At 41.7% G+C, this 14,810-nt stretch overlaps 2 protein-coding genes across 15 annotated transcripts in view; one reads left to right on the top strand and one right to left on the bottom strand.

Moving 5' to 3' along the window:
- Positions 1–18: 18 nt before the first annotated feature.
- On the top strand, positions 19–5,259 carry LOC308478222 (cytochrome c oxidase subunit 5B, mitochondrial-like). Its single transcript, XM_081007613.1, has 4 exons — positions 19–177; positions 3,491–3,561; positions 3,991–4,090; positions 5,068–5,259. Exons 1-4 carry the CDS (start codon positions 90–92, stop codon positions 5,178–5,180), a joined length of 372 nt encoding a protein of 123 aa, XP_080863739.1. The 5' UTR covers positions 19–89; the 3' UTR covers positions 5,181–5,259.
- A 1,460-nt stretch (positions 5,260–6,719) lies between these two features.
- HERC4 (HECT and RLD domain containing E3 ubiquitin protein ligase 4) overlaps positions 6,720–14,810 on the bottom strand; it is a 30,200-nt gene continuing 22,109 nt past the window's right edge. For 13 of the 14 annotated variants that reach the window (XM_081007601.1, XM_081007600.1, XM_081007612.1 and 10 more), the window contains 10 exons: positions 14,691–14,714; positions 14,314–14,412; positions 13,877–14,044; positions 12,735–12,878; positions 11,282–11,448; positions 10,868–10,934; positions 10,603–10,685; positions 9,824–10,007; positions 9,498–9,600; positions 6,720–8,045 (listed from right to left, as the gene is read on the bottom strand). In XM_081007601.1, the coding sequence (XP_080863727.1) occupies positions 7,837–8,045; positions 9,498–9,600; positions 9,824–10,007; positions 10,603–10,685; positions 10,868–10,934; positions 11,282–11,448; positions 12,735–12,878; positions 13,877–14,044; positions 14,314–14,412; positions 14,691–14,714 (1,248 nt within the window). In that variant the 3' untranslated portion in view covers positions 6,720–7,836. The remainder of the gene's footprint in view (positions 8,046–9,497; positions 9,601–9,823; positions 10,008–10,602; positions 10,686–10,867; positions 10,935–11,281; positions 11,449–12,734; positions 12,879–13,876; positions 14,045–14,313; positions 14,413–14,690; positions 14,715–14,810) is intronic. The other variant, XM_081007604.1, reaches the window with a different exon arrangement.

Genomic DNA, 14,810 nt, shown 5'->3' with positions numbered 1-14,810 from the left:
CTGGTGGGAGTGGCCGCCTCCCGTGAGCGCCGGCGACAGCTGCAAGGCTGGCTGACCTTGCTCCGCCGTCGGATCCCCGCATCTCCGCCATGGCGACCAGGCTGCTGCTCCTCCGGCTCTTCCCGCGAGCTGTGCGGGCCACGGCGCCCGCCTCCATCCGAGCCATGAGCGCCGGGGGTGCGTACAGGCGGACGAGGGGCGGCGGCGGGGCTGAGCGCGTTCTGCTGGGCTTGCGAGAGCGCGCTCCGGGGGAGCGAGGGGCTGCTTTTGCCTGGCGCTCGCAGACCTCGGCAAGGTGACCTCAACTCAAACCAAAGCGCGGCACCCCCCGCCCCGTCCAGGAGGCGCCTCCTCGGGGTTATGAGGTCGTGCTGGGCGCTCGAGGGCCCGTCCCCCCGGGCGCTCCTGCCTGCTTTTCCGCCAAGAAACCAAAGCCCACCCCCCGGACGTGTGGCAGGCAAGAGCCGCCCCTGGCACAAGGCCCCCTTGCGTCCCTCTTCTTGGAGGGAATCACGTGCCCTGTGGGGATGACACGTGGAACAGCCCCCCATAAATGGCCTTTGAAGTGAGGCAGGCAATAGTCTGTTTGCAGAGCTGCACGTGAGATTTGGGGGGAGGGGGGAGGGAGTCACCATTGGCGACCAGCGGGCTAATGATTAATAATTATTATCTAAACTTGACAATTGCCCAAAGCAAAAGGGTTGTTTGTTTGTTTTCTGCTGAGGCTCTGTTGTAACTCTCGTTTGACCTGTGGGTGGAAGCCAAAGGTTACGAAATGGCCCCTTCTCACCACAGTTCTGCCACCCAGCCCCCTTCCTTGGTTAACTCTGCTGGTGTCTAGGGGATATGGAGTAATTTAGGAGTATGCTTTCCTACCACCCCACTTAGGTAAAGGGACCCCTGACCATTAGGTCCAGTCGTGGCCGACTCTGGGGTTGCGGCGCTCATCTCGCTTTACTGGCCGAGGGAGCCGGCGTACAGCTTCCGGGTCATGTGGCCAGCATGACTAAGCTGCTTCTGGCGTTTACCTTCCCGCCGGAGCGGTACCTATTTATCTACTTGCACTTCGTGCTTTCGAACTGCTAGGTTGGCAGGAGCAGGGACTGAGCAACGAGAGCTCACCCCGTCGGAGGGATTCGAATTTTCAACCTTCTGGTTGGCAAGTCCTACGCTCTGTGGTTTAACCCACAGCACCACCCGTGTCCCACCACCCCACTTACCAAATTGCAAACATCATGTCCCTGAACAGAGCCTGAAGGCAATAGCCCAGTAACTGGGATTCAGTGGAATACTTTCTCTGATGTAACTAGTGATGGAAATATGCTCCCTTTTCTGCACTGTTTCTACCTCTACAACATCCTTTTTGAGCTACAGCTAAAGCTGTACACAACATTCTAAATGTGGCAACACCATAGATCACAGAATCAAAATTATAGAGTTCGAAGGGACAACGTAGTCCAACCTGCTGCAATGCAGCAAACCTTTGCCCAAGGTGGGGCTCAAACCAACAACCCTGAGATTAAGAATTGCGTTCTCTACCGACTAAGCTATAATGTATTGTGTAAGGACATTGTGGTACTCTCAGTTTTCATTTCAGTCCATTTCTTTATCATCTGAAGCTGTCTTATTCACTGCAACGTATTGATAATTTCATTGAGCTCTCTGCCATGACCCCCAGGTTCCTAATTAGACCCTGCTATATCCCATCTGATCAGTGTACTTAGCAGGGGTGGTGGTAAAGAATATGTAGTGCATCCTAAAATATCACCTTCAAACCAGTATGATTTAGAAGTGCTTAATTTTATAGGGATTGTTTCATTCTCCACTTCTTCCTGGGGTTCATTTAGTTGGTTTAACATTTAATATTAAATTGCTACATCCTCCAAGGGCCCATGAAGCTCAGATTTTGGAAATTAAAACAAATTTTCAATTTGCCTGAAGCGAAAACAGAAAAGACTGGGAAATACACAGGACAGCTGAGTTTGGTGGCACCTTCAAGAGAAGTGGTATACCCAGTAGGTGGGAATGTGCATGGATTTCTCTTTTCACACTCTTTTTCATTAATATCTCAGTACACCTCGTCAAACCATAATGCAGGTGCCCTAAAGTGGGGATTCTGTAAAACAGGAATAGACAACATGGTGCCTTCCAGTTGTTTTCAACTACAACTACCATAATCCCTTATCATTGGCAATGCCGCCTGGGGCTGTTGGGAATTATAGTCCAAAGTATCTGGAGGGCATCAAGTTGGCTGTCCTTGATTTAATGTGTGAGTTACAGGGTTTTTAAAGGCTTTTTTTTTTTCAGCCAGTACCTGCTCAGCAGTTAAGGATAGATATATCTAAGCATGCAAATAGGTGTGTAAAAGAAGAGTTGGAAACTATGACAGCAGCAGACTCGTTTGGTGCTAGAATTTTTCCTACAGCAGTTATTAAGAGGAAGAGGCACTGATGGCAGGGATTTTGCTCATATAGAATCCCCTCACACATGGCCTGTTAGTTACCCAGAGGCGGGGGCATGCCTAGTGATTGGATAGGTTGGCTCAGAGTGGCTGGGAGCCTGATCATCCATGTACACCTCAGGCCATTCCTCCACTGCTCTGGATGGCTGGGTGAGATATGCAGGCTCCTCTGGGTGCCAGGATGGAGAAATCAGATTGCTGCAGCCCTGAGGGCCCCCCTCCCCAGGCGGCTGGCAGAGCTATTAGAAGTGTGAGTAGAGCACCCAGCAGGACTCAGAGGAACAGAACACAGGGAGAGGGCAAGAGTGGAATGGAGGCAGAAGGAAAAGAGGCAGAAGTCAGGAAAATGGACTAATGGAGATGGTGGGGAGGCAGGGCAGAGCAGACTCAACCCCAATGTCTGTGGAGGAAGTCACTGGCTGAGTGCAAAAGCCAATGAAAAGCAACCGTTTTGAGTTTCTGGTCCATGGTCTCTCCCAATACAGCTCCTTGCCAAAAGCGCAAGGGACAGGGGAGGCAGCAGACTGATGTGTCTCCTTGCTAAGGACACAAGGGAGCCTAGTTATGCCTCTGCCCAAAGGTACAGTGGTACCTCTGGTTGTGGACACAATCCGTTCCGGGGTACCATTCGCGCCCCGAAAAGTCCGCAACCAGAGCAGCGCTTCTGCGCATATGCAACTGTGCAGAATGCTTCTGCGTGTGTGGCGAAACTTCCAGGTTTGCTGTGTTCTTAACCTGAAAAAATGCAACATGAAGCATTCACAAGAAGAGGTATGACTGTAGTTGTTATCATCAATGCCAACAAAGCAGAATGTAGAATGACACATAGAGAGAATCTCAATCAGTGCATAAAGAGAGATGGCAATTACAAAAGAGCTAGCTGCATTTGCTATGAAGGCCTGAGATTTGCGTACTTAAGCCCAAGTTGACCCTACACTTAACAGTTGATTTAAATGGGTTTAAGTTTGCATATCAGTGCATAGTGTCAGATAGGCAATCAAATCTGGGGGTTTCCATTGTTCTTTTCAGGTATCCCTACGGATGAAGAGCAAGCTACTGGGCTTGAACTGAAAAGTATGCAAGCCTTGAAGAGAGGGGAAGTAAGTTTAAAGCAATTGAAGAGTTTCACTGAAATATGATTTTGTTTGGTTTCACACTCTTGACTAATAACTATCACTATCAGTGGAAGATTTTAAAAAGAAATTTAACCTCCAACCCAACACATCTCCCATTGCTTTTGTTGACTACACCATTGGCTGTGGTCTCATCATGCACTGTGACTTAGAGGTCTCAGGTCTTTACGGGCCCTGTAGATTTTTCTCAGCATCACTTAATTTACACATCAAGCTGAATTTAAAAGCAATGAAATTCATGCGGATGAACCAAGGTTGGAGTGGAATACAGCCTTAAACTCTTACTTCAGTCACCCAATATTTATAACTTTTTTGTTCTTCCACTGTATTCTAGTTCTTTAAAAATCAACCCTTGGTCATTCAGTAAAGGAACTAACACATTTTTTCTTTATAAAGGATCCATACAACGTCTTGAAGCCCAAGAAATATCCAGGAACCAGAGAAGAGCCTCATATTGTTCCATCAATTGGGGACAAGAGACTAGTGGGTTGTATCTGTAGGTATCAGAATTCATTTGACTTCAGTACATACTGTCTTCCTGATTCTCATATTGCATAGTCCTGTAAAACCTATTAAGCACCAGACATTTCAGGTGCAATCCCGTCCCACCATGGTGAAGCAATCGTCTTTTGATTCAAACAGTAGAGCCTTTCCCCTTCAACACATCCCTCAGTGCATGCATGCACTCAAAGTGGGATAATTATAGAGGCAGCATGCTCAGACTTCCCATTCCCTGTCCTGGGCTGCCTGTGTGCATGCACAAGGGGAAGAATCCACTGAACCCAAGGGGAGCTGAGGAGGGTAAGAGTGGGTGTAAGTATTCCATCCATATCTTATAAATTACCTACAGCAAAATTTCTGTGGTAATCGTGTTGATTTTTAACAGTGGTTTCTCGCTGAGTTGGGTGTGAGTGCTTTAAGAAATTTTAAAAATACTGTAAAGGCATACTTATTGACCCTGTTACAAATGAAGCGGCATGTAAAATATGCACAGCCTGAGTCTTTGGTAGAAGATGCATACTATATTAAGATACAAACATGGCATTTTCTATGATTCTTGCTTTGAAACACCAAGGAGCTATTGGCTCTTTCCCAGGTTGTTTTCACTCTCTGGCCTTGTTTTCTTGTCTGACACTAACATTCAGCAGGGTGACAAGTTAAACATTTCCTGCCAATTCTCCCCCACATTCATGCATTTGGGAGTCTCTTTCCCAGAGTCCCTGTGTAGTTATGTCCTACAATGATAACTACACAAAAGATGCAGCAACATGCAAAACTACTTCCCACTGATCTGGTAGGAAAGATGCCATAACCAACTTCAAAAATAGACCAGCTTCAAAGCCTGCTGTTCCACTATTCTAGGGAACCAAAACTGTTGTCAAATGTAACTGGTCCTTCTCTAAAGTCCTTCAAGCTTTCTAAAATGTGGGTTCTTAATTAACAGATAATGGAATTTTTTCTTTCTTTCTGCAGGTGAGGAAGATAACTCCACTATTATTTGGTTCTGGGTACACAAAGGAGACAGCCACCGTTGCCCTCAGTGTGGGTCTTACTACAAGCTAACTCATTATGAACTCCCCCACTGAGAACTGATACCAAGAAAAGGTGTTTTTTCTTTCTGTCATTGTAGACTTAAATAAATCTGCCTGCCTTTAGCTGCATCAACCTTAGTTACCTTATTGCACCTGCATCTAAAAGCTGAGACAGAAATACCATACAAGAGCTCTGAACAGTATCCCTTTTTTGGGATCAAAGCAGCCAAAGTAGGCCTGGTTTGGATTATGGCTGCAGCTGTGCTGTTTTTTCTATTTTTAAAATCACTCCCACCCTCCTATAGCTGCTATTTACCCCATTAGGGGAAACATACAAGTGCCTATATGCTGGTGGATGAGGTACAATTAGGACCTTGATAGCAATGCATGCACCCGCATTGCTCATAATCTCCTACCACCTCAAGTGTAATAACAGCGTGTGTGTGTGTGTGTGTGTGCGCGCGCACACACACACACACACACACACAGACACACACATGCCTGCCTTCATTCTTAAAACTCCTGCTGACACACAAAATATTCCTTCAAAAAGCTCATCATTTTCACAGGAACTACTTCAACAAGTTATTTGTGAACTACAAAAATGGAGATGATCCAAACTGCAACCAACAGAATGGTAGAAGAACCTAGCTTCACATGGCACGCTTGGTCAAAGTAACAGATGTCTAGGCTGAGCATTATTACAATGTAACACATGGTTATGGAACAAACATCTGCAAGGGAAGTAGTGATATGTTGGGAACTTAGTAGGAAGGAAAGACAGCTTACTTAACAAGGTATATGCAAGGAAGAACCCATTCATTGTAACGAGTAACTTGGGTTACTGCTTTCCCCACTTCCATTATAACAGGGGTTGGCAAGGCTTACTGACCACGGGCCGGATCACTCCTGTAGAGATTGCCGTGGGCCAGACCGGCACAGTGTAATGCTGGAAATCACATCTGCGCGTGTCCGTGGCACCAGAAATCACTTCTGCGCATGCCCAGACGCCAAAAATCGCACCCGCGCAGAAGCGCTTTTCAGCGTCTGGGCATGTGCAGAAGTGATTTCCAGTATCTGCATGTGTGCAGACGTGGTTTCCGGTGATGCTCGGACACTCCCTGCACAGCACGCAGGGGACTCGCTGAGCGGGTGGCTCGGGGGCCAGTCAAATGGTCTTCATGATCTGCATCCGGCCCATGGGCCACACTTGCCAACCCCTGTATTATAACATACAAAGTACTGAACATATGCATAAGCATGGTCCATGTGTATCTGATCCTTTGCTAAATCATGTCCTGTCATTTCAGCGTATCAATATAAATTGACAGTATTGCATTGACAGTATCCCTGCTTCACTCTTATGTGACATTGCCAGATGGACTTCAGTCATGCAGACTACAGAGCCTACCTGGGTCTTGTCAATTATGCAGACGCAGTCCAGCCAGAACTGGGAGTTAAGGCTGAACCTCATATGAACCTCAAAATAATTATCACAGAGATGTGTGCTAAGTGACACACTGCTATGCTAACTCCTGCACAGAATCAAATTTGTTGAAAGAATGAAACACCTACATGCACACTTGTACATAATTCATTCAAGAATTTTTTTATTTGATGCTTGAATTGTTTCACTGCAGTTTATAAATCTAAAAAAAAATAAATATTTCACAGCTGAAAGTCACATACTATCCATTAACATGTAAACATTCAGGAACTTAAGCTAGCCCCCACCCCCTCAATCCTCATGTTTAATTCAATATCATCAAGAGATGTCTTACTGAAATCCAAAAAGTCTTTTAAAAAGAGAGCATTTAACAATTATCTGAAAAAGTGTAAACTGAACCAGAACTGCAAAACTGCTCTTTCAACATTTGTGAATGGGAACAAATGGATAAAATTCTCAGCTCTACTGAAGGTAAAAGGCAAAAAGTGGAGCTGAAGCCAGGCATTCCTTGATTATTCTAATTACCAACAGTTGCCAAGGATTGAATTCCAAGATTAAATAATGGGTTCCATTCATAATTTTAACAACTGATAGTTGCTTCATGCTGCCATGAGATTATCAGACAAATTATCTTTCACATTGTCTTGATCTCTTTTTTTTATGTTAACAGGAGCCATATTTGTTCCGGTATGAAAGGGTTGACAAAATTTATGGCTCCTCATTAGATTTTTACAAAAAGACAAGAGATGCATATCTCTTAATTTATCAGCTCAAATGTTAACGCCTTTTGGGTGTGTGTCTCTTTTTATAAAATAAGCCCCAATTCAGTTACAAGCAATAGATACTCTACTGCTATTGGAGCACAGGTATTTTATTACAAAAAAAATATATTTACAAAATGAAAAACCTAATGTGACTGTTGCAGTGATTGGGGGGGGGGTAAGCACACCTTTCACACACACAGCAAGTCATTTTGCAATATGTGAAGTACTAAAATTTAGTTAGTGAAACCATTGCTTTTATTCCAAAGTTGAATTTTTATTAAGATGGCAAAATGTGGCTCCAGCATTCATATCAAGACAGTTTATTAGTGTAAGGATTTTTGGCTGCCATTAGAGGATCCGATCACTGAACATGTTTACAAGCATTTCTTATAATAGCTCCGCTGCCAGGCTTTTCACCTTATGTGACACTGCAAGATAGATGCAAAATTAGTTCAATGTTCCCACGTTAAAGAGTTGCTGTGTTCTTAGCTTCTGCAAGTTATACTAAATTGAAACCTTCATTGTGATCAATAGCCTGGATCAGCTTAGATCTGAGTATTTCTTTATCTGTATATTTTGGAAGATCAAGAAGATTAAAACATGTATGAGACACGGGGAGATACTCATCACCACCTCCAGTCGGCTGAATGACAAGACTAAGGCTCTTCATCCCAAGAATAGGAATACGATCACTGCCTGTCAAAAATACTACCAAGAAAATATAAATAAGTAAGAAGCCTGGGTACAAAAGCCAAAAATTTAGTGCTGTGCTATAATTTTCATTTTACTTTTTAGACTGATATAGCCCAAATCTAAAATTCTGAAAATGTAAGGCAGTTATAGCCATATGAAATTGTTTATAGTTCACTGTTTTTGCTTAAAGTTATTCTAAACAAATTTTATAGTCTAGAGAACTTATTTATTATATTTGTTCATTGCTTCACCCAGAGGTTCTTTTGGGGGGGGGGGAATATAACTAAAAACAGAAAATCCATATAACACTCCTGAGTCCAACCCTAAAAAACAAGTGTGGTGTGAAGTGATTTAATTAAGTTAACAGTTTCTCTTGGCTAAATAAATAATTATTTGCTTGGAAACAGGTGTGCTTGCACCTAAAGTAAGGTTTTCAACCTTTAATGAATCATATCAAATCAAGCAGAGCAGCTGCATGGGTGCTTTCAACTGGTATGATGTGTTTCACCAGAAACACCTGCAGTTAATCTATTCATATATGTGCCTGTATGCATGTTAGGGTGTTCACACATTCAAAACTCAGGGCGGAATCCAGACTTAAGTTAACTTAGGTCCTACTGAAATCAGTGAAGTGAGCCAAACCATGATGCATGTTGTGCTTCATTCCCATTGAAACCAGCCAAAAAAAGTCTGGATCCAACAGATAGTATTTGAAACATAAGTGAATAAGCAACTTGCAGACCTGATCCTAGTAATTGTTGTTTATTTCTGTTTAAAATATTCATTTTTTTAAAAAAGTGAAAATGCAAATTCTCCCTTGGACAGAATCCAAAGTCAACTTAGCATTTTAACCATTCAAAAAACCAAACCCAACACTAACACTTGGGCTTAGCATGACATGTAAACCAGGTCTACACTAGTTTAGCATTACGTGCATGAACAGCACTGAGCCTCATGCTCACATTCATAGGTGCCAACTCCCTGGGGCCCTGGGTGCTTGAGCACCCACAAAATTCCCATGAAGGGGGTGGGCACCCACAAATTTTGGTGCCAGGGCCAAGCTGGCACTCCTGCCTGCATTTCCCCCCTAGCCTCCAGTCCTGAAGTGATTAGAAGAAACTGCTGCTGCTGCTGCTGCTCTTAAACTGGAGTTCTTACTTCCAAATTTGGGGACAGATTACACTATAACTTGATAACAAGACAGGATCATAAACTGCGTATTGATCCTGGCTTGTCTGAACACACCATAGCTAAACTAACCACAGTTCCAAGTTTGAATGTAGGTTGTTTAAAACCATAGGTAGATACTTCCAATAGCCGGCTATGCTGAAGCCTGAGGCTCACTGCTGCTTAGCATATAGTGCTAAATTATGACTTAGTGTTACATGAAAAATAAGCCAGTGGTAACAATTGCCCTAGAGTTCCTATTTAGATTTCTTATTTTCTTACACAGTTTTGTATACTTACATAAAAACTGTTTCTTCTTCTCCAGTGGTAACTCATGAAAAACTTCCCAGAACATTTTAATTGTTGGATTCTCTGCCCAATATTCTCCTTTATATTGAGTATTCTAAGAAGAACAAATCAAAATCACAATATATCCCCCTCAAATTTACAAATAAAATGCTGTATATTGAACAAACAAAAATACCTATGCGTAAACGTATTTATAGAATTTTATGTATTTTAGTGTTTTTCTACATAATACAGAAAAGCTCTATTTTGGACAATCACTTAATTATACAGGATTCTTTAGTGTTCAGTTGTTGCTAATGTCTGGACTAGTAACATACCTTCTCTAGTTCTTTCCAATCATAGTTTGTATTCCCAATCACCATTGCTTGCAGTTCATTGGGCTGGAAGAGCTGCAGAACTTTACCTCCACACACCTTGTGAAAGCCTGCATGGAATGCATCATAGAGAGGAGCCACAGATTTATTGAAGATGTAGTCCACGTAGGCATTCACAAACTCTTGCCTAAAGATCAAATGAGAAGAAAAGGCACCATGTTTTCAGAAGATGAGAATGTTCAACCACAACTCCACTAGCAATGAACAGCAACCATTTTAACACTGTCAACAATTATCTTCAGATAGCTCCTAGTTAAGAACTATAACATGAATGTCACACTGAATCTAGCATACAAGGCAAAGAGGGGAGGCATGAGAAAGGAACAGGCAAGTTTGACACTAATTTCTGACTTCTTAAGCTATGGTTTATGAAGCCAGGAAAGATAATTCAAATGCTGCCAATGTCTTGGTGGCTGCAGTAAGGAACCACCAAGAAGAGCAGCGGAAGGAGGGCAAAACTCATTTCTTAAAATATTTTGCCTGTTTATCACCACCACCACAACAAAGAAAGAAAGAGAAAGAGAAAGAGAAAGAAATTTCTTTTGCAAGATTACAGGTTTGGAATAAATATCTCAGAAGTTGGGTGTAACTCCCCACCACACCCACACCCCTTATAGTTCAATTCTGAGTTAAGAACCTGCATGAAATGAAAAAAAGTATTTCTCCCTGATAAAATTAAGCAAAGGCAAACTATTCTGTCAACCTACCATGCTGAAACTTACCTATTTTGTTTGACAACAGGAATATCAGTACCATTAGGAATTAGCTCCTTAACTTCCGTGGTACCAAAATTTTCAACAGTGATCTATTTAGAACATGAGAGTGTATTTTACTTTTTGTTGCAGAATAGAATCTATAATTCAATACAGGAAAGCGAAGCATGCTATACAAAGTCTAGCATTTTAACAGGAAAAGAGAGACTTGATTACATATTATTACTCAATACACTGGCATTAAAAAGGTGGCAATGGATGATCTCACACTTACTGTAAAGTTGAGGCAGAAGGTATCCTCTATATCATCTTCTGGGTAGTCCAATAATTGCTGCATACTCCTGAGAATAAAATGTCTCTCATCGCAAGTTGTAACAGCACAATTTATTCAGAAACTTACAGAACTGAAATGGTTTTATAGTCTTCCACAGAAATTTACAGTTTAGATTAGCAAAAATCTAGCAGCTATGAGAAGTCAATATCTGTTCAAGTTTTTTTGCCCTGGAAGGATTTCAATCCTAAAAAACCTACATTTGTTTCAAGTGTGTCAACTAGAAATAAAGACACTCTAAATCTTGTATCTCATCTCCTTAACAAGGTATTGAATTATTTCTTTGCACTGTGAAAGAAGTTATGATGCACAGAAATGTTAATCTACTTACTGTACTTTCAGTTGTAATGTGCTCACCTGCCAACATCAGGCATTAGCTCTTTGAGGTCATCCAGGGAAGGTTTCTTGTTCAGGAGCTTCTTATATAAAGCCAAGGGGAAGTGAAGCTCTACAATAGTAAAATTATATATTGCTAGCCCACAGACAACACCAATCAGATGAAACAAGTCACTGTCTTCAAAGGTCTGTAAATATGAAAAAAACTGAAATTAAACTTTTAAAAGCTTACAAAAACATGCACATTGCTTTAGAGGCTATGCTTGCATTCAACTGCTGCTAGACTTCAAGTGGAATCACAACAATTTTGCAAGCTAGTACACTCAGTTATTATTCATGTATATATTTGAGGTTGGGATCTATAGGGTTAAAAACTCATCAAGCCATTTTTTCAAGGGTTACAGAAAAGGGTGTTTAATTGCTTTGTATTTGATTTTGCAATCCCCTCTAGTGTAGCGAGGCAACAACTCAAGTGGCAAGCAACCAGTGTTTTGAGGGTTGGCATTCTAGAGAGAGATGTCCTAATGATGGTTATCTATGATCTGGTGACATCCTGTATTAATGCACTGTCCTTGGTGCTGCCTTTGAAGCAACTAGGAAACTTCAGCTAGTACGAAATACAATGCCTAGGTTACTAACAGAGACCAATTGAATGCAATATATCTCACTCAACAGAAAACTGCACTAGCTGCATCTCTGGCACAGTTTAAGGTGCTGATTCTTGCCTTTAGAACTTTAATCAGCTTAGGAGGACTGCTTTGTTCTGCAAGAAGCTACAGCTCAAGTTCTAAGATCATCCTTGAAGTCCTTTCTCTGAGACACCTTGGTGAAGCCAATTACGACAAAGGAAAAGGGTCTTTTCTGTTGTGGCACATCTGGTGTAGAATATTTTCGTGGGAACGCTTTTTATCATACTACATTTGGATTTTTTATTACACTACATGTGTTAAAAATGCTAGGGTGTCTGTTTTGTCACCAGCAAGAGTTTTGTGAATGGCCACTGTTAAAAACGTAATTGTGACTGATCATATGTTCTACATTTCATTTCCCTCTCACCTCATGATTTACAATCCTTCCCCCAAACAACTCAGGTGAACACTTCATGTACCCGATGAAGTGATCTGTACTCCATGAAAGCTTATGCCATAAGACTTCAAGATGCGGATACTTTTATTTTGGCCCCAACAGACTCTACAAAAACACAGCCATGCAGCAGCCACAAAACACACTGACTTTATCTAGTGCTGTTGTATTCATGGCCTTCTGTGACCACCAGGGAAAGGGGACAGAAATGAGCACATTCAGGATCAAGAGCAAAGGGCTAACATAACAAATGTTATCATAGACTAAATGATGTAGTGTGCACTGGTGCAATTATATCATAGTAGTAATATTCTCAAAGATACCATAGCCTGAAAGTAAATCAAGATATTAATTTCCACTATAAATACACAAAATCCAACAAATTACATACCTTATCTGAGAACCAGATGAGCCTTGATTGTTCATCGTACCTGAACATTCCATACTTGGGATCTAACAGCTCTCTCATGATAAGCAAGAAAAATTCTTTGCGAACTCCTCCTGCATCAACAGCTTCTTCCCCTACAAAAATAACCTAACATTGGCAATGCAGTTAGAACATTACATTTTTAAAAAATAAAATACCACACATACTCATAGATCATAGAATTGTAGAGTTGGAAGGGACCCTGAGTATCATCTAGAACAACCTCCTGCGATGCAGGAATATGCAGCTTTCCTGTAAGGGAATCGTACCTGCGACCTTGGTGTTATCAGCACCAGTCTCTAACCAACTGAGCTATCCACAAGTGCTCAATTTGTTACTTGGATAATGACATTTACAATAAGGAGTCTGACTAAAGGCCACTTCATACATTGTATTTTAAAGTTGTAAAATGTGTTTTAAGTTTTTATAAATGTTTTATTATTATTATTATTTATGTGCCGGAAGCCACCTAGAGTGGCTGGGGAAACCCAGCCAGATGGGTGGGGTAATAACAAATAAATAAATAAAATATGAACACGGCAAATGCATATTTGTAAAGACATACCGTATTTTTCGTCCCATAGGAAGGACCTAGTTTTTTGGGGGGGAAATAAAGGGGGAAAAACCAGGTCGGGGAAACAGCGGTATGGCGGCGCTCCGCCTCCCCGCTGTCCCCCGAGCTTGTGGGGCTGGCCTATGAGGGGGAAAAGTGCGTCCTATAGGGCGAAAAATACGGTATGTTATACAGGTATATAGGTTATACAGGTACATTTTTCATTAACCTGGAGCAGCCTCAACTCTATGAATGAATGTTGAGGGGCAAGTTATGAATTATATGCAAGTGTGTATGCTAAAGTTCCAACAATTGAAAAGAAAGAAAATGCACCAAAAGGAGCCTTAGGTAGTTGTGATTTTGAATGATGGGAGGAAGCGAGTGCTGAACCCTTTCTTGGCCAGCTGTTCTCTGCTCAGAATTCTCCCTTCACCCAGTTCTAGGACAAATATTTGCCATGAGAAAAGCAGGGGGTAGGGGGTGGAGAAGAAGAGAAAACTGAAGGCCAGGTGTGCATCACAAAAAGGTAAACATGCATGCATATAGGCTGTACCTTAAGAGGCTTTTTGTAGTCAACATTTTTGGTTTTTCTTAGGACTTCCATGGTATCCCCCACAATATTGTCTCTGCGCACAATTAAGATCAGACATGGATTGACAGATTCAAATACTGGGAGAAAAATAGATGAGAAATTCTGTCTGTGAGCCTGGTCAACAGCCATCTGGGGAAAACCAAGTAAAAACCTTAGTGGCAGTAGCAGTAGTAATAAACACCGGATGCTCAAGAGAATCTACAATTCCTAGTAATATTTCCGGCTTGTGATTATACTAATGCAGTACTGCCTGAATCTTTGATATCCAAAGACACAGTTTTTCTCGATAACTGAACAACTGTGATACAAGCCAGTTAATATAAACCGGGCCTAAGTTATATCAATCCAGGAATAACTACAGTGTTTTAAAGTATTTTATTTTTAAATTACTATTTTACCTGCATTTGTAAGACCGCATCTGTCTGCAAGAGTGTTGTCTTTGCCTGTGCATCAAACACAAATGGGTATGTGCAAATTGTAACTGGCACATCTGCTAGCTAGAAAGGCAATAGAAAAAGCTGTTAGCATGTGCAGTATTAGCAACAGTATATATAAATTTTCTTTTGGCAGTTATGCAAAATTTACTTGACAGAGAGATATAATACAGGATATCCAGCTTATGAAGAGGTTCATATTTTTTAAACAGTTTTAGATATATCTAATCCATGAATTTATTTCAAGATTATCAGAATTCAAGGCCCATGGATAAACCTGATGTCAGAATCTTTGGGTCTAGTTTCCAAAACTTTACTGTGGAAATCAGATAACTTCTTACCTCATTTAATCCATGGCTGATATCCTACCAAAAGAGTGCATAAGAGGCAGCAGTAATTAAAAGGAAAAAAACACTGTTAGGTTCCTCTCCACTTTCCTCCACACCCCCAAAAGCCTTCAT

The sequence above is a fragment of the Podarcis pityusensis genome (assembly GCF_964106645.2).
Source record: "Podarcis pityusensis genome assembly, chromosome: 5".
In the NCBI taxonomy this organism is placed as follows: domain Eukaryota; kingdom Metazoa; phylum Chordata; class Lepidosauria; order Squamata; family Lacertidae; genus Podarcis; species Podarcis pityusensis.
This window is presented reverse-complemented; position numbering and strand designations above follow the sequence as displayed.